This window comes from Procambarus clarkii, chromosome 70 (genome assembly GCF_040958095.1).
Source record: "Procambarus clarkii isolate CNS0578487 chromosome 70, FALCON_Pclarkii_2.0, whole genome shotgun sequence".
Classification (NCBI taxonomy): domain Eukaryota; kingdom Metazoa; phylum Arthropoda; class Malacostraca; order Decapoda; family Cambaridae; genus Procambarus; species Procambarus clarkii.
In genome coordinates this window covers 29,065,070-29,084,687 of record NC_091219.1, presented here as the reverse complement: position 1 = coordinate 29,084,687, position 19,618 = coordinate 29,065,070, and the positions used below count along the sequence as shown (strand labels likewise).

At 39.2% G+C, this 19,618-nt stretch overlaps 1 protein-coding gene and 1 long non-coding RNA gene across 7 annotated transcripts in view; one reads left to right on the top strand and one right to left on the bottom strand.

Annotated features, from left to right (window-relative positions):
• Positions 1–1,470: 1,470 nt before the first annotated feature.
• On the bottom strand, positions 1,471–15,812 carry LOC138356111 (uncharacterized). Its single transcript, XR_011224195.1, has 4 exons — positions 15,514–15,812; positions 12,428–12,590; positions 11,082–11,180; positions 1,471–1,569 (listed from the first exon to the last, which is right to left on the bottom strand). It is a non-coding gene; the product is annotated as an uncharacterized lncRNA (long non-coding RNA).
• Positions 15,813–17,911: 2,099 nt separating this feature from the next.
• LOC123775330 (ubiquitin-conjugating enzyme E2 W) overlaps positions 17,912–19,618 on the top strand; it is a 74,706-nt gene continuing 72,999 nt past the window's right edge. For 2 of the 6 annotated variants that reach the window (XM_069311854.1, XM_045770412.2), the window contains exon 1: positions 17,918–18,103. In XM_069311854.1, the coding sequence (XP_069167955.1) occupies positions 18,086–18,103 (18 nt within the window). In that variant the 5' untranslated portion in view covers positions 17,918–18,085. Of the gene's footprint in view, positions 18,104–18,127; positions 18,291–19,618 lie in introns of those variants that run through there. The other 4 variants (XM_045770408.2, XM_045770409.2, XM_045770411.2 and 1 more) reach the window with 4 other exon arrangements.

Here is a 19,618-nt window from a genome sequence, read left to right as displayed (position 1 = left end):
GTGGAAGGTCCTGGCAACAAAGAGCTGCAGGAAAATACTTGCAGATCTACAGTAAGTAGTGTTGTGTACATTGGAATTAGAGGGTAGAAGTTAATTGCTAAAAACCTATTAAATATTAGGGTATGGAAGTCTAGGCTTAGGCTAGTGGGTACAATATGTGCAAGTTTAGTCCTTTCAGGAATGTATTTAATAGAATGGTATGTTGAAATTGTGAAAATTGCAATGTGGGGCATTAGATCTTAAACAGCATAGTTGAGGGTGTTTTATTAATAATTTTAATGAAATATAAATCTTGTTTAGTTAACATTAAATGTTTGTTAAATACGCTTTAATCTATAAATGTATAACACTGTTAAGGGTAATCATGAGTCAAAGTTAATGGCAGGAAAAGTTTTGTTCTAAGTGATGGTATTTTTCCCTTGAAAGTAAAAAAAATATTCAATGTTTACTTTAGCTTGGTTTTAAATTTATATAGTTTTCCAGAATGTGGTTTGGAAAGTCCAGAAGTCCCTCTGTCAGTTGGAAGAGTTAAACAGAATCAGGTGAGTTGTAGTAAAGGTTAATCTGAATAGATTTGCATAAAAGTAAAAAAAATAGTATTAACTTAAACAATATAGCATTGGCTAAAGATAAATGTAAATTGCCATTGAAGTGCAGTTTTGGATAGTTTCTCAAATGACATTTACTGAAACTTGGCAAATTGATTCCATATATATTTATATTGCTAAATTAGATCTTTACTACTAGAATATGTAGGAAAGGTAAATTCCTTAAAGAAATTTTTTCCATCTGAATTTGTAAAGTACTGAATGCTAATTTGAAAAGTAAAGCAAGATTGGCTTTAAATCTGAAATTAATTTGTTGAAATATTTTTTCAGGTGAAAGTGATTATGATGCATGGACTGGCTTGGAGTGAGGCTCCTTTACTCTGCAAAAGGAAATGAGTTTGAATTTGATGTTTTAGCTATATCAATGACCTAATCTTTATTCTCTTATCTAGTCCATTTATAGGTGTGTAACCATGTCCTACTGTTACAACCCACAGGGATTGATGCAGTTTGTACTGATCCTACCCCATTTCATAAAAGGGGACCAGGCAGTCCTGCAGATTTTCCTGGCATGGCTTTTTCAGAGCTTTGCTCTACTACCCATCTAATAGATGGACTAGATTTGCTTAGGTTTAGGGACCCTTAACAATGGTTACATTGTTAATTCTCACAGGGTTTGTTTGCTGAATGGGTGGATGCATCTAAAACTTTAGTGCCTGGCATGCATTGTACAGTGCTTTGAGTAAAGCATATGTACAATGTGTTGAGGGCACTAAAGTGGTGGATGTACTGCACCCATTCAGGGAACAAGCTCTGCAATAAAACCAGAGTAAGGGATAGGCCTTGCTGAGCCTATCTTAAAAGATAGGATGTTAGGATTTTTTGGACTTATTATTAAGCATTGGTGATAATAAAAGTAGTGTCCCTGTTTAATGTTTATTGTTGTTTTACAGGTGATTGTCTCTGGAGTTGTCTTGGCCTTTTGGATCTTCTGTTCATCTAGGAGCATCTGGCCCACAACCTGAAACAGTAATAAATATTAGATGTTATAAATACTATATGTAAAACTTATTAAATAAACCAATTTTAATGAAACTACTTTATATACTTTATCCTGAAATTATGCTGGAAATTATTGTTTACTACTATTGATGCAATGTTTAAACATGTGAAATTTTTTTACTTTGAAAATAAATACTTTGTAAAATTTACACCTATTTGTAACTTGTTACATAGGTGCATGCAAAATGCATTGAAAAGATGTAAAAGTGGACTACCTATTCAATTTACATAAACTAACAAATATTGCAAATTAGTCTGAAATATTGAAGTGGAAGAAACTTCAGTCAATATTTTAGTTTTTATATTTGAAAGAATTTAAAGCTATGCAACACCTAAGCTTTGTACAAATTATGATTAAATTAACTAAAGATCATTGTTAAATTTACAAAACATTAGAAAAGTGACACTGAAGCATCTATACAACATGGTTTTCACAAAGTCTTTGGTAACTTAAATTTAATCAAAGCTCTTAAATGATTTGTCTGCCAAACTTCAGATATTCTGAAATATTTTACCTATATTAAAACCATCATTGTTTGAAAGGGGCAAAACAGATTACTGTCAATTAGTTTGACCTAACATCTGCAAGGTCCTGAAGGAATGGAATTTTTTTTTTTTTTTTTGTAAACTGTTTGCTAAAAACAAACCCTGCCTAATGAACCTGCTCATTTTTTTTAGAAATGGTAATTGCAACATTACCAAAGACCATTGTTTTAATAGCCAAAGTACCAAATGAAAGACCAAGAAGCAACAAACAGGTACATGGTAGAAAGGACAAAAGAATGGTTACGAGGACCCTTTAACAAATGAAAGAAATGACTGGGAAAAATGCTGTCATACCACAAGGGGTCTTAACCCTTGTCATTTACATCACTGACATTAATCTAAATATTACCAACCACAAAAATTGCTGATAACATGTTATTAAAAAAATAAAGAATATAATATTGAGGCCTTAATGCAGATCTCTAACTCTACAAATAGTAACAAGACTGGCAATTTCTTAAAACAAACAAATCCAAGACCTTGCATGTGAGCCAGAACAATCCATATCACAACTACCACATTAAAATGAAACAACAATGAAGGTAAGGTAATTACCAAAAGAAGGCACCAAAGTGCGAAATAATCAGAGGGCGCTAAATATCACCAAGAATGCCAATACGAGAACAAAAACGCACAAGGCGAACGATATCAAAAGTATCCGATTCACCTAGAATTCTATTGAGGGACAAGTGACTGCGAGGGACGGTCGGAAAGCAAGACACACGCTCGTCCTGGAAGTCAGGACATTCAACAAGGATATGCACAACTGTTAGAGGGACAACGCAATTCGGACAATAAGCAGCAGGGCGGCGCTCCATTAAGTGACCGTGGGTTAAGCGGGTATGACCAACCCACAGCCGTGCCAAAGCAGTGTCCCACCGCCGGTTACGGTGGTAGGAGGAAGGCCACGGGGACACACTAAGTTTGAGAGTATGCAGCTTGTTACCAACCACAGAGGACCAACAACCCTGCCAACAGGGAAGAATGAATAACAGGATAAAAGTTGGAATAAGGAATACCTTTATGGGAGATGGGACAAGAACGGATAGCTTCCTTAGCGGCAGCATCCGCACGCTCATTGAAACACCAATATGGCTGGGAACCCAGCAAAACTCTACTGATTTAAATTTACTAGAAATAAGAAACAGCCAATGTTGAATCTCAATGACCACCGGATGGACAGGATTAAAGGACCCTAGAGCCATGAGGGCACTACGAGAATCAACTACAACCACAAAGGTTGTGGTTGTAGTTGATTCTCTATCCGCTCCCCAAGAAGTATGGGACAAAACCTTAAGGAGGTTAAGGGCCTTAGAGCATTCAACTCGGAGGCAAGAGATAAGGCTGACCAAGACAAACGAGTGTCAAACACTAACCCCAAAAGCTTCGCGGAATCCCTGTACACAATGAGATGACCATAAAGCAACAACAATGAAGTAAAGGTCCTTTCAGTAAGAATCTATCATTCACTGAAAGTTGCTGCAGTTAAAAATAAAAGAAAATACAAGTCCCTAGAAATAAACAAGCAACCATTTTGACTAAGGAAAAGAAGGTAGTTATTCTACTGTATAAATCTAAGTATTCACTTAGATCAGGGGTCTCCAAACTATGGCCCGCGGGCCACATCCGGCCTGCCACATAATTTCATCCGGCCCTCCAAACAAATCCCTGTGTGGTGGCCTTGAAAAAATAATTATGGTACGAATGGCATCGCAGAATTATTCAAAGCTGGGGCTGCTGACTGGTGGCGCTCAACCCGAGTCAGTTTTCCTCTCTCTCGATAGTGTGACGCACAGATACTAATACTGGTAGGTATGTGTTGTGCATTACAACCAATCAGTTGTGTATAACTGTATATTGTGGGGATGGAGGGCGAGTGGGGCTTCGCTGCTTCCGTTTCAGGGAGCACAAACACTGTACAATATTCTTTTCTCTGTACTTTGACAATGCCTTTATCTTAGTTATACAAAATAGCAATAATACTATTGTAGCCAAAAATATTGCATGTTTAAAATAGTTAAAATGATAACCATTAAGTTTATCAACGAAAGCTGTTGCCATAATATTTACCACTTTATAATAATATGCTATGCTTTTTAACACCACATACAAGCTGTTTTTTTCCTGTAGAATTTATTTCATTTATTTTACCCTTATGTTTTCAGATATGGAAAAGATAAAGAAAAGAAAAGTGGACATTGAGTGCCGTCGGTTCAATGATGAATGGAAGATAAAGTACTTTTTTGTGATAGCAAATGATAAAGCTTTATGCATAATATGTAGAGACAGTGTTGCTGTTCTGAAGGAATACAATATTCGTCGGCACTATGAATCTAAACGTGGCTCAAGTTATTCTCACATCACAGGAGCAGAACGCACTAAAAAGTTTGAATCATTTCAGCACAGTCTGCATTCTCAACAAGCTGTTTTCAGTAAGAAAAAATCTGAAAATGAAACTTCAACTAGAGCCAGTTACAAAGTTGCCTATGTGTTGGCTAAAAAAGGAAAACCTTTCACTGATGGTAGTATCATAAAAGAGTGTATAGTGGAAGCAGCAGGAGAGGTATGTCCAGAAAAAGTAAACCTCTTCAAAATGATAAGTCTTGGGTCAAATACTGTTGCTCGTAGAATTGAAGATTTAGGAGGCGACATAATTCGGCAAATAAAGGAAAAAAACAAAAAGATTTTGTTGGTATTCTCTTGCGTTGGATGAATCAACTGATGTGTGTGATACTTCTCAGCTCTTAGTATTCATTCGTGGTGTTGATAGTGAATTTAATGTGAACCAAGAATTAGCATCAGTTCACAGCATGCACACCACAACAACTGGAGAGGACATTTTCAATGAACTAAGTAAAACTATGACAGAATATAACCTGGAATGGAAACAAGTGCAGTGTGTGACAATTGATGGAGGAAAGAATATGTCTGGGACAAAGAAGGGTTTGGTTGGGCAAATTACAACAGCTTGTGAGGTTGGAGGCTCAAAACCCATTTTTCTGCATTGCCTTATCCATCAACAAGCATTGTGCCTAAAATATGTTGATATGTCTTGTGTCATGAAACCTGTTGTTTCTGTGGTTAATTTCATTAGATCTCATGCACTCAACCATCGCCAGTTCCGTGATTTCTTGAAAGAAATTGATGCGGAGTTTGTTAACTTGCCTTATTATACAGCAGTTAGATGGCTTAGTTGTGGAAAGGTTTTGCTGCATTTCTTTGAGCTCAGATTAGAAATTGATTTATTTCTCACAGAGAAAAATAACCCTCAGCCATTATTATCAGAATGTGAATGGATTTGGAAATTGGCATTTTTTGCAGATATGACAGGTCATATGAATAACTTGAATCTGAAATTGCAAGGCAAAACAAATTTGATCAGTGACTACTTTGTTCATGTCAAGGCATTCAGAGCAAAACTTGCACTACTTGAAGGCCAGGTGAAGGTTAAGAATTTTGCTCATTTTCCATGTTGTGAAAAATTTCATGCAGGAAGTAAAGTTGAATTTCCTTTTTCATTTGCAAATGAAATAATTTCAGATTTGAAAAAACAGTTTCAGAAGCGATTTGCTGACCTTGATGCCAAAGCAAATGAAATCAGGCTCTTTCATAATCCATTTGACTGCAATGCTGAAAATCTTCCAACTCAATTTCAAATGGAAATTATTGATCTCCAGGCAGATGACAGACTGAAAGATAAGTATAGAGAAGGAAATCTGATTGAGTTTTATAAATGCCTGCAGCCAGATCAGTTTCCAAATTCGATAAAGTTTGCTTGTAGTTTTGTGTCCATTTTTGGTTCAACATACTTGTGTGAACAAACTTTTTCCAAAATGAAGTATGTGAAATCTAACTATCGAGCAAATTTGTCTGATGATCACTTGAAATCAATTCTTACAATTGGCTCATCTAATCTGGAACCTGATTTTAATGAAATTTTGAAGTCAAAACTACAGTATCATTCGTCACACTAATTTGGTTGCATAAAACTAAAGGCAGGAATCTATTTAGTTTACCCTGATTTTTTCCAAAAAGATATGTTTGAATTTTTCCATGTTTATACTTTAATATTTGAGGAAATTAAATTACTGGCACTGATTTGTTTTTTGTTTTTTTTCATTTTTTATTCCTCCGGCCCGCATAAATATGGGAAATATATAATGTGGCGCTTACATTGAAAAGTTTGGAGACCCCTGACTTAGATAACTGTATCCAAGCATAGAGGTTCCCCCCCCCCCCCTTCCCTTTCAGAAAAACATCTACTTTCGAAAAAGTTTAACATTGCCCAACAAAAATGATTCCAGAACTAAATTGCCTAATACCAGGAACAACTGAGAGCCATGACAAACACTGCAACCCTCTCCTACCCCCAAGTCTTATGCTATTTATGATCCAAGGTAATTTGACATACTATACTGTACTTCCTACAGACGAGTCTAGTGAGAGGGTGATCTCCTGGCGATTAAATTGAAGCACGATACAGGTGTCAACGAACATCAGTCAGCCCACTTGTCAGCACAGTGGATAACTAATGACATCATAATCTGCAGTGTTGTATGCCTCCCTGTGGCCATTTAAATCAATAAAACACAGGGTTGTGGCAATGTTTACAGCATAAGGCAAGGTATAGAGGAATCCTGGAATGCCATGTAATGTGTAGTCCTTGAATGTGCTTTAGGCAACCAAATTGAATAACAACATTTCTGGTGTTCGGCTATATAATCCGAGTTTCTCATTCGGTATGATGTTTTAAACCTAAATAGGAATTCACTTTAAAGGTCAATTTATTTGCAAAGTGCTAACCAGATTCCAAATTACTGAGCTCTGAAAATACTACAAGGCAAGTTTAACCGAATGAGTGTTTGCCTATCCATACCCCCATGAGGTATGTGACAACACTGAATAAAGAAAGGGTCTTTGAGCATTCACCGTGCAGGTATTAATATAATTGTACAATGGTGCTTGGTGGATGATATTTCCTATTAAAACTCATTGGACAACTGTTTGTATTAGACATTTTAAACCTACAAATGGTAGCCCTAGATATCGCACTACAGTATTAATTACAAGATGAACAATGTAAAATCAATACCACAACAGCAAAGGATGACAATGGCTTTTCAACAACCGACAAACACACAGGTCTAACACCAGCCATCCCGAGAGAGGACGTCCCAAGCATGTACACCCCACAACTTTACATCACCTTTGCTACCTCACGCGAGCACGCAACAGCATGAGGATGCCATACTCCCAAACCAACTCCATGCACTTTGAGGCTTTAACAACTCAACATTTAAAAAGTTGATTTAAAAAATCAAACACCTGAATTTTTCCCAAATTAAATTTACTAGGGAAATGCACACCAAGCCATGAAACTTACAATGAAGATGAACAAACTACACACAACTGTCACCAAACTTCCACATACCACCCCCCTCTCACTCCTGCCCTCCCTCCTTAGGTGCTCTGATTGGCTGAGCACCTGAGCCACCACCACTCGCCTCTTGTTGTGAGAGCCTAGAGCATGTTTGGTTGCACTTTAAAAGTTCCCGAGTGTACTCGCCTAATTGTGAGTACCGCCTGCCCGGTTCACCATTTTGTTTTTCAATCTACCTCAATTTACCCCTTTACAGTCAAATATTATGCAAAATTCTGTTTAAGACTTGTCCCTTCTTAACTTAAATAACTGCTTTGGCCATCTGCAATCTTTCTAGGTGGGTAAAAATGACTCTTGAGGCCAGAAAGGACTTATCACACGGCGATCATAACAATACGGTACACACACAAAATCACAACCTGATATACACCGAGCAGAAAATCCACTGGAGCTGTGATGCGACGTAAACCCTTGCCCAAGGCACTGGCAGCTGCATACTCTACCACAGTATATTACTGACTTTGTAAAAGTCTTACAACCGGATTTCCCCATAAATCACAGCAAGTTTTGAGGCCCCTCCTTGAGTCAACGTCTTACGTAAGACCTACAAGCACTCAGGTGAAGGCTGAAGAAGCAGTTCAACACCATACGCCCCAACTTCAAATACACAGTTGAGAGGCGGGACCAAAACGTGATTTTCTGTGTGTGCCTGAAGTTGGGGCATACGGTCTTGCTTCACCCTTCACTTTACCCTTCACCGGCGTACTTCAGGGGTTTTATTTAATACTTGGACTGGCTTCAGTAGGGCCTCCAGAATTTCTGTGGCTTCACAAGTGTCACGTGAATCCCCTGCATAGCAGTGGAACTGCCTTTTCCCTTCACCTTCAATACCTCTGCACTGGAAGTATTATACATCTACACCAGCCCAGAAGAGTCATCAGTCCTGCCACCTCTCCATACCCCCCAGGGCCTGGCACGGCCTGGTACGACTCGGAGGCAAGCCGGGCGCCACTGCTAACTGGCAGTTTGTCCCCACAAACAAGCAGTTAGCCGCCTTCAACTGACAGTGGTACAGCTCAACACAAAGGCACCGCCAGCCACAACGAGCATTTTGCTAGTTGACCGGATGTCCACCTCGTGTTGACACTGGATGAGTCATCACCGCCGGACTATATAAAGAGCGCTGCCTCCCTGGAGAGGCAATCTCTCCCTTAGTGCTCTAGGATCACCTTGGTGTCTCTAACCCGTCGTCCACTTCCAGCCAACGTCGTGTGACTGATGCCATGGTGGTATGGTAGCTGTCTTCAGAACACCAGTATATCTTCATACTTTTATTCATTGCTTATAGTTTATTTTTTGCATTTAAGGTCATACTAACTTGTTCACCTTTGCATTACATGATAGTCAAGTATTGTCATGTGTTATTTTTGTTCATTACTATTTCAGTAAATTGTTTAATTATTTATTTGATAATTTTCATTTGTTTCCACCTGCAACTTACACACTGCAAGGCCAATACCAGCATTTCTTTCATTTATGTGAGGGAGAGCCATACCATCTTGGTTCAGTATAGCTGTGATACCATAACCCGTCACACAAGATATCCAGTTGTAAGACTTTTACCATCAGTGGTGGTAGAGTATGCAACTGGCAATGCCTTTGTTACAGGTTCGCTTCATCTCACAGCCCCAGTGGATTTTCTCACACATTTGAATACATGAAACAACTTTATTTGATACATTCCAAACCAAAGTACTGTACAGTACAGTAATTATCAAACCATCAAATGTGTGGGATAATCATAGTGCGCTAAATATCACTAACGTCGCCAATACAAGAACAAAAACGCATACGGCGAACAATATCAAAGGTATTGAATTTACCAAGAATTTTATCGAGGGACAATTGATCCCTCGATAAACAATTCCCGACAATGGTCGGGAAGCAAGACACGTAAGTCCTGGAAGTCAGGACATGTAGAGACAACGGTTTGGACAATAAGAAGCAGGGCAGCGCTCCATTAAGTGCCCGTGAGTTAAACGTGTATGACCAATATACAACCTCGCCAGAGCCGTTTCCCACCACCAACTACGGTGGTAGGAGGAAGGCCACGGGAACACACTACTCTTAAGAGCACGCAATTTGTTACCAGTAACCGAAGACCAACAACCCTGACAACGGGCAAGAATGGGGAAATGAATAACTGGGTAAAAGTCATAATAAGGAATACCTTTACGGGAGATGGGACAGATGCGGATAGCTTCCTTAGCGGCAGTGTCCGCACGCTCATTTAAGAACGCACCAATATGGGTGGGAATCCAGCGAAATTCCACTGTCTTAAATCTATTGGAGATAAGAAACAGCCAATGTTGAATTTCAACTACCAAAGGATGGACTGGATTAAAGGATTCTAGAGCCATGAGGGCACTGCAAGTGTCAACTACAAACACAGAGGAGGATTGACAGCGAGAAAAGAGTTGATGAAGAGCATAGAGAATAGCATAAAGTTCTGCCATGAAGATGCTAGTCTCCGGAGGCAGGAGACACAAAGGTGCAGTCAGGAAAAACAACAGAGTAGCCTACACCATCTGCAGACTTAAGACCCATTGGTGAAGACAGAAATAGAGTGGAAGTGTGAAGAAAAGTGTTCAAGGAAAAGGTGATTTAGAACTGTAGGAGGGGTAAAAGTTTTAGTCATGTGGGTCAAGGCTTACAGAATTTAGGAACGGGGACCCCTCCATAGGGGCAAAGATGGAATGACACGAGGGGAAATATTGGTAACACAAACTGAAAGAGCATTTTGTAAGAGAGACAACCGTACAGAAAGAGATAGGTGGTGAAGGGGAACAGGAACCACAGGATGGGTAAAGGTCAAGGCATGACATAAGCAAGAGTGAGGGTGCTGTAAGGACCGTGCAAGGTGGAGAAGACAGTAGCGATCATGGCGATCCTGTAGAAACAGGACGCCAGTTTCAACATACAGGCTTAGGGTAGGTGTCGAAGGAAAGGTACCAGAGCCGAGCCGTAACCCAGTATGATGCAGTGTGTCCGGATGGTGAAGGGTAGAAGGAGAAGCAGACGAGTAAACGGGGCCATAATCGAGTTTAGACAGAACGAGAGAGGAATGTAAAGAGAGGAGCAGTGTCGATTAGCTCCCCAAGAAGTATGGGACATGACCTAAAGTTAGTTAAGGGCCTTAGAGCATTCAACTCGGACGTAAAAAATATGGGGCGACAAAGACAAACGAGTGTCAAAGATTAGCCCTAAAAGCTTTAGCAGATTCTTTGTACAAAAGGGGATGACCCCTGTTACCTAACAGTAAATAGGTATCTGGGAGTTAGCTGTTACAGGCTGCTTCCTAGGGGGGTGCGTGTGTGGGAGAAAAAAAAATTTAGTAGTTAACCACTGAACTGCTCTGTCTCCAAATAACACCCTGGTGCACAAGAAATAAATTCTTTCCAAAAATTTTTTTTCTCTTCTTATATTGTTAAAATGCAGAGTCTGATCACGGGGAAACTAAACAAAAAATATTGTATGTGACTTACTTTAGCTGCGATGGAGCTGGGAAGTTGAGCAAATTATGGGCGCTGAGCGTTGGAGCGATGGGGGTCTGTCGGCCCCGCCACCCCGTGCGACGGCAGTTGCTGCGAATAAAATGTTGCGCAATTATTTTGAAGTTTCTCATTCATTTCTTCTTTTTTTTTGCTGTAATATTATTTAAAAGTGTGTAATTTGTGGAATTTATATAATTCAAAGTATAGAACATCGCTATGCTCAAAATTATGGGCCTCGTATATGCGACATATTCTACAATCAAACAGTGTTTTTGCTGTTATTACACTATATACACACATTGTATATACCCATCTACGTATGTATTCACCATAACGATCCACTATGTTGGTATGGTGAGCCCAAAAAACATGAGTGAGCTGCCACACCCTGCCAGTCCTCCCTCCCTCCTCCAACACATTACTCGCCAACATTCCTCCTCCCAAAATACTGTTATTGTGTTTATTACACTATTTACACACGTTATGTATAAGTATGTACATGTTTTATTCATGTACATACGTACATACTTCCATCTCCTCACCTCTCTCTCTTGCCTACTTAATGCTCTTGCTTCCCTCATCTCATCACAATCGACTTTATAATGGTCCAGGACGGATCGAAATGTCGTCGTCTATTCAATTTCCAGTGTGTGGTTTGGTCAACAATGAAATCTTCATGCAAGATCTTATAAAGAAAACCCCTAGAACGAGTTTTGTAGATACGAAAGAGTTTAAGGTGAGTAGGGGATGGTTTGAGAAATTTTGAAAAAAGACGTGGTATTCATAGTGTTGTGAGGCATGGTGAGGGTGCCAGCTCAGACAAAGTAGGGGCTGAAAGATTTGTTCATGATTTTAAAGATTTTGTAGATACTGTATTGATGGATATATTCCACAACAAGTGTTTAATTGTGAGGAGACATAGCTATTCTGGAAAAAATTGCCGAAGAGGACATACATTACCCAAGAGGAGACGTCACTGCCCGGACACAAGCTAACTTGGGCTAACTTGTGTCAGGATAGGCTAACTCTTGTGCTGTGTGGCGATTTGAAAATTAAACCCTTGCTCGTGTATCATTCCGAAAATCCAAGAGTTTTAAAAAATATATGATGTGCAGAAAAACTGTGATGTGGAGTGGTTTGCCCTGCCACCAAAAAATATCTGCAAGAGAAAAGTTTGACACTCAAGGTCCTGCTTCTCGACAATGCTCCTGCTCATCCTCCAGACTTGGAGGATGCATTGTTGGGGCCACTTTTTTTTTTTTTTAGGGATATTCCTACATGAGCCCTGAGTTTCTGGCTAATGTACCAATGACATGAAGGAGGAGTTTTCAACCTACCTTGTGTTAGGTGTGCAGAGGTCAATGGTTGAACATAATGTCAGGAGCAAAGGGGGGCCTTTGCCTCTTCGAACACAATTGCGACCATCTTCATCTCTTCGAACTATCCTAAATGCTCTCTTCACCTGTCTGACCAAATTGGGTGTCCAGACCACCTTTGAATCTGAAATTGTAAAATAAATAGCAATTTCAGAATATTCAGTCCATTTATACTAACAAAATTATACATACAGTACTGTAATTGAAATTTTACAGAATGATAAAGGCAATTTAGCAACTTTGTTAAAATGCACATGGGGGAAATACATGAAAATAGGTTAATATTGTTTGTAAGGTTGATGGGAAATGTTTATTACTTTTATGATTTAAAAGATGTATAGCCCTAATACTCCATCCTGGGTGCATTCCACCAGGTAATGACCACAGCAAAAGTTTTCCACGAGGCTCTATTGTCACACAAACTTTTCACATTTTCAAACTTGATTCATCTTTTCCCCCCCCCCTCGTTCCAGGGGTTTTCTTTAAAAGGTCTTCATGCAAATGCCTTGGTTTCTCACAAATGATGGCCTCTGAAATGCTATCACCTGCTAACTCTTTGTTGTGTATCCAAATTAATAAAAACTTTTTAACATCCTCAAGTGTTTGTGTTCTTTGTTTCGGGATTGTTGATATGCCTTTTGCCACTTTAATGTTCATAATGTCCTTTTCTTAGCAAGTACAGTGCATATTGTTGACATAGATTTGTTGTACTGCCTAGCTAGTTCAACAACCCGTGCACCATTTTGATGTTTATGAATGCTCTCTTGTTTTTCCTCTATGGTCATTCTCACATGTGTTTTCTTGGCTTGAACCTTACCACTGGCTTTCTTGGGACTCATGGCAAGATATATCATAACAAATTTTATGTTCAAATAGCCAAAAATCCCAAAACAAATGTAATGCTTTACAAAGAATTCAGGCGCGATACTTACTAGGCAGGAGACACTGGTAAACTGAGGCGCGATCACCATGCCACCACGCGCTAGGTCAGCCCATACGTATATCAACAAACTCCTTTCCCGAGGCAAAGTTTGTAACCCGATTCAAATTTTTCGAAGAAATTAGGCTCGTAACCCGAAAAGTTCATAAATATTCATTCGTAAGTCGAGGTGTCACTATATATAACTAAAAAATTAAACTCAGGATTACTTTCAATCCCCACCCCGTTTGCTCTACTCCATTGCCACCTACCTTCACCCCCCTCTATGATGTACTCTTCCATAGACACCTACCTTTGCCCCCCTCCTCCCCTCTACTCCTCCATCATCACCTACCTTCACACCCCCTCCCTTCTCCTCCTCCATCGTCACCTTCCTTTCACCCTCCTCTATGATGTACTCTTCCATAGACACCAACGTTCACTGCATATAATGCTCCCCTCTACTCCTCCATCGTCACCTACTTTCACCCCCCCCCCTCCGCTCTACTCCTCCAGGGTCGCAGACAATTTCACGAGCGTGAGAACTACGAGTTCTCTAACTACTCTCACACTCCTACTCTCTCACCAGTGAGGGGGAGGGAAGGAGGGAGGAAATGAAGGAAGAAAGGTGGGGGAGAGAGAATAGGCAGGGGGGAGGAGGGCCTAGATACATTTCTTCCATATAGATAGGTAGACTGAGGGAGAGCTGCTTGCCAAGAGCCCTATCAGACAGGCTTCCTATTCCTCAACCCTCCCTAATATGCCACATCCTGGTCAGGACAACTTGCTCGAATGTTATTCTTGGTGTGACTCGAGAACTGACCTCGAGGCGGGGCATGGGCATGGATTATCTCCCTGGGGCACGCACCTCCCTGCCCCAGCTCTCTCTCTCTCACATAATCTATCAAGGGTCTAACATGAGGTCATTGTGCCTACCAGAAGCGTATATGTCCAAGGCTGGCCACCTGTCTGGACCATTCAAATGTATAAACACGTAATTAGTCTATTAAAATTATATATAATGCTACAATTATAAATTAATTTGTTCATGGTCATTCGTTTATCAGTATTTTAATATGAGGTATATATACGCATGTATGTATACGTTGACGTACACATATATGATTATGTGTATAGAATGATTATGATTATGTGTAATCATATATGATTATATCTAATGGAATGCATTAGTAAGTGATGTGGTGGAGGCTGACTCCATACACAGGTTCAAGTGTAGATATGATAGAGCCCAATAGGCTCAGAAACCTGTACACCTGTTGATTGACGGTTGAGAGGTGGAACTAAAGAGCCAGAGCTCAACCCCAGCAAGCACAATTAGGCGAGTATATGAATGAATGCACATGTACACTTTCAAATGAATTAAGATACCTTGAGATACACAATGACTTAGTTTAAATAGTTTAAACACATTATGGTACTGATTTTGACATGCTGATGTCTGGAAGGGAGAGGGGGTGTGGGGGGTTATTGTCTGAGGTGGAGGACCAGAGGAGGGGGTCAGTGGAAGGATGGTGGCTGGAGGGATGCCATTGTTCTAATGGTTATGAAAACAATTATTGATGGCAGGAATTCAGTGGGTGTGTACTTCACCCGCACCATCACCATACTGTGCCCTGCTACAACCCCCCCCCCCCCACTCCACCCATGCTGTGTGCGGCGTATTACACATTATGGGATAACCGACTGTCTGTCCATTCCTGTCTGCTCGTTATGCTGCCCTTCCTTTTGAAAATTGTCTGCTTTATCGACTTCCTTCAAGACCACACATTAGCCTCTTATCACGCCCTCTTACCACTCTCAGGGAGCCGGCTCTTCTATACAATAGTTACCACTCAGTCCCCAAGGTGAAAGTGTGTCCGGGCATATGACTTGTTACGTGTACTTATTTGCGATTCGTTTGGGCTGTCATGTGTGGTGATTAGTGTTGGGTAAGGCTAGGCCAGGTCAGGTCAGACTAGGCCAGGTCAGACTAGGCTAGGTAAGGCTAGGCCAGGTCAGGTCAGACTAGGCCAGGTCAGACTAGGCTAGGCCAGGTCAGGTCTGGCTAGGCCAGGTCAGGCCAGGCCAGGCTTGGCAGGGTGAGAGAAGTAAAGCGGCAGGTACTTACGTTTCCGAGAAAGTAGCGGCGGTAGTATATTGTTGATTTAGATTCGACGACATCCTGAAGCTAATTAGTGGCGGCCTCATCGCTCTCGAACTTCTTGTTGTTGTAGGGGATACGAGGCACACCCAATATCCCCCTTACATTGATCACATCGCACACTAATATTTTTACTATTTCCGACACCAGATTTGTCTGTTTCGTATATGTATAATTGTTCAATATTAAAACCACAATAGAATGCTCTAAGTACTTTCGTATATTAATACATCTTCAGAAGGAATGGTTCGCTCTGAAGATGTATTAATATAAGACAGTACTAAAGGAAATTCCTGTTTCAATTCTTCCTTCGTGGTCTGACACTCTTATTATATATTGTATATACTGAATTATATATACTATGCTTATATAATATATACTGAAATATTGTTACATTTAACGGATGAAACAAAGTATATATCTGTATTTTTAATAAAATATAAAACATTAATATTTATCAACGTATCTCTGTGAATTACATAATTTATCAGTACTGTACAGCCTGTGATCTCCACCTGGCTGGCCACTGATACTTTATTTATTTATTTATTTATGCATTTACAAGAAGGTACATTGGGATTGTGAGGATACAAATATGGTAATTACAGTCTTGTAAAGCCACTAGCACGCGCAGCGTTTCGGACAGGTCCTTAATCTAAGAAAATTTTATTTATTTATTTATTTATTTATTTATGCATATACAAGAATGTACATAAGGAATGTGAGGATACAATTATGGTAATTACAGTCTTGTAAAGCCACTAGCACGCGCAGCGTTTCGGGCAGGTCCTTAATCTAAGAAAATTTTAAGGAGGTAAATACTTGCAAAATTTATAGACAAAAAAATGATAACAGATTAATTACATGGAATGAAAAAAAAAGATGAGAGAAAATTATAGGTACAGTATAATATATTAAAGCACATAGGTAGCTAAGATTGATTGCAATGACAGCTTAAAATGGTAGTTGACAAAAATTGGTAGTCACAATACAGCATATGGCTAGCACATAAAAGAAGACAGCAATGAACACAATGATAAGGTTGTTTGATATTACATAAAAATTAGGAGATTGGGTACCAACTAGGTACAGAGCAAATTTAAAGCTCAGTGTAGGAAACTAAATAGATGAAGTTAGGTACTTTTTGGTTTTGCTTTTAAATAAGGCAAAAGTTTTACAGTTTTTCAATTCACTAGGGAATGAGTTCCATAGACTAGGTCCCTTAATTTGCATAGAGTGTTTACACAGATTAAGTTTGACCCTGGGGATATCAAAGAGATATTTATTTCTGGTGTGGTGAAAATGGGTCCTATTACATCTGTCCAGGGAGAGTTTCAGAGCATGGTTTGCATTTAAGAACAGGGTTTTGTAAATGTAGTTGACACAAGAGAATGTGTGGAGGGAGTTAATATTTAGCAAGTTTAGGGATTTAAACAAGGGAGCTGAGTGTTGTCTGAAAGCTGAGTTAGTTATCATTCTGATAGCAGATTTTTGCTGTGTGATGATGGGCTTAAGTTAATTAAGCAATATATCAGAGGGCGTGTAGGGTTCGGTGTTCAATGAACGAAAAGGACTGGATCACTGTGTACAGGAGGCTGATATGGCAGCAAACACTCTCCTGGCGACCATATTTCTTGGATAAGTCGCTCCACACAATTGTCGCTTGGACCGTCGACTTCCTATGGCGTCACCTCTCACATATTTACGTCTCATTTCGTTATGAAATTAGATTATTTCAGAGAAAAAATAGGTTTGATCATGTTCTACGTGTAGCACCAACATTATAGTAAGTAAATATACCATATTTCTTCATTACTTACGTAATGCTAATACGTTTTGGGTAGTTTTGGCCTGATTTGGGTGATTGGGGTAATTCTATGGACCGCTGCGGGGTCGTAAATCTACATCCGGATTATATTACAGTGTTTAATTCAGTTGATTCAATACCCAAATTTATTCATTGAAAGCGAAGATAAAATATTTCTTTGTTAAAAAGAGTATGGGATTTTAGTCAAGGTTGAGCAACATTATTTTATAATATGGGTATAACATTATTAGGTACGTGATAAGGATATAAAAGTATAAACAATGCGATTCTTTCAGAACAAGTTTCTGGATATAAATATTAGAAACATAATATACGTAAAAAATATAATTGGTTTAACTAACAATTATCATCAAAATATTTGCTTTGAAATTCTAAATCAAACTAATTGAATGTTAATAAGCATAACAAATTTCCGAATCGCAATATTGAATACACATTAATAGCTAATTAAAATAAACGTTTCTCTAGTGTAATATTAGTTAGTCGAAAATTGACAATTGAAATATAAAAAATAATATTTTTGTGAATAATTTAAAGTTTAAATTTTGACGTGGGCATCAGCTGGGCGAGTATACACTGTAATCAAAACAAACAGACGACGGCGAGTGTTATTACTCAGTGTTTTGTGTCTTGTGGCTTTTTAATTTTAGCCGGAGTGAGCGTTTTGGCCCCGGGGACCCGGCCACTAGCTGGTCCGCACCGCCAGGGACCATGACGAACACAGCAGAGGTAAATATAATGTGTGGAGTAACATGGTGGAGTGGTACCGCTATGTACCTCCTCAGGTGGGCGAATTGCACCACCTGACTCCTTTCTTGGTACCCAGATTGCACTGTCTTGCTTGTTTCAGTATGATCAAGTTCAGCAACCAGGATCCTCCATTGGTGGACAAATTTACATTTACGACTCATCAGAGGTGGTTATCTTGTTCCAGCTGGTTATCCCAAAGTGGTGCATTACCTGGATTCCAACAAGGAACATTTGCCCGAAATGCTATGCGTATTAGTAGCTTTAGGTGCAGGCGATGAGTCACGATAACGTGGCTAAAGTATACTGACCAGACCACACACTAGAAAGTGAAGGGGCGACGACGTTTCGGTCCGTTCTGGACCATTCTCAAGTCGATGAGAATGGCTACAATACCTAAAGTGGCTTTAGGTATTGTATGTAGTAGCTCTATCTATAAATCCAACATTATGTATATAAATCAACCATGTACTTTTCCTGAATAAAAAATTATTATTATTATTATTAAGGTGAACAAGCTGCACTGAGTTGCTCCTCCCAAGGTGGACAGACTGCCCTGACTTCTTCCTCCAAAGGTGGGCAGACAGGAACCTGTATTTTATTTTCATTATTGGATCTTTAAACTATTTTTGGATTTTCAGTCCCATCTAAAAAAAAACTGCATTTTGGTACCCATATTTTGCTATTATAGTAGTTTTTGGTGTGAGTTTCCATTAAGGCTGCAGGTACTACAATTGCATCTTTTATGGTGCCAGTTATGAAATACTTAATTTTGTGTGTTTTGATACCCTGAATGTTGGCAAATATGAAAGATGTTATCATACTTGTGGACATGATGAGTATTACACTTGGTGTTAATGCTGTATATTTGGTTCTGGTTGGGGTGCCTCTGTGTTTGTGTCCTGTCTAGCATTTGACCAAGTTGGTGGTAGAGTTTTGCCTTTTCTTGCCATTCTTTTTCTCTAAGAAAATCTCCCTGGTATGTATGGTTGTTGCTGTATTCATAATGGCGTTCTTTGTAGTTTTATTCACTTGTTCTTTGTTTTATTTGAAATGCTGTGCAATCTTTGCCATAGTATTCTTTTGTTGTTTAGTAAATTTTTACATACAGTAATTGCAAATTTTTTCACCTAGAATTATCAGAAAGACATGTACCTGTATTTAGAATAATTCTACATTTTCTTGTGTGATTATATTTGTGTTGGGGGTCAAGGTTTTCTCAGAAAATCTGCTATTTCTTGTGGCACTTGTCAGTTTTTTTGGGCATAGGGTGGTGATTCCACATGTTAGTGTTTTTTCTGCTGTATTTCAAAATTTAATTCCAGTCACTGATTTATTTTTCTATCTGTTGTGATACATTTTGAGACCATTGGCTGTGTTTTATATCAAAATCTCTTAAATGTCCCTAGATATTGTATTTAATGTTTTTCAAAGTGCACACACATACCTGTGTGTCTCAAACACTTTCACTCCTTAATTCCCTTTAGGCATATTTCT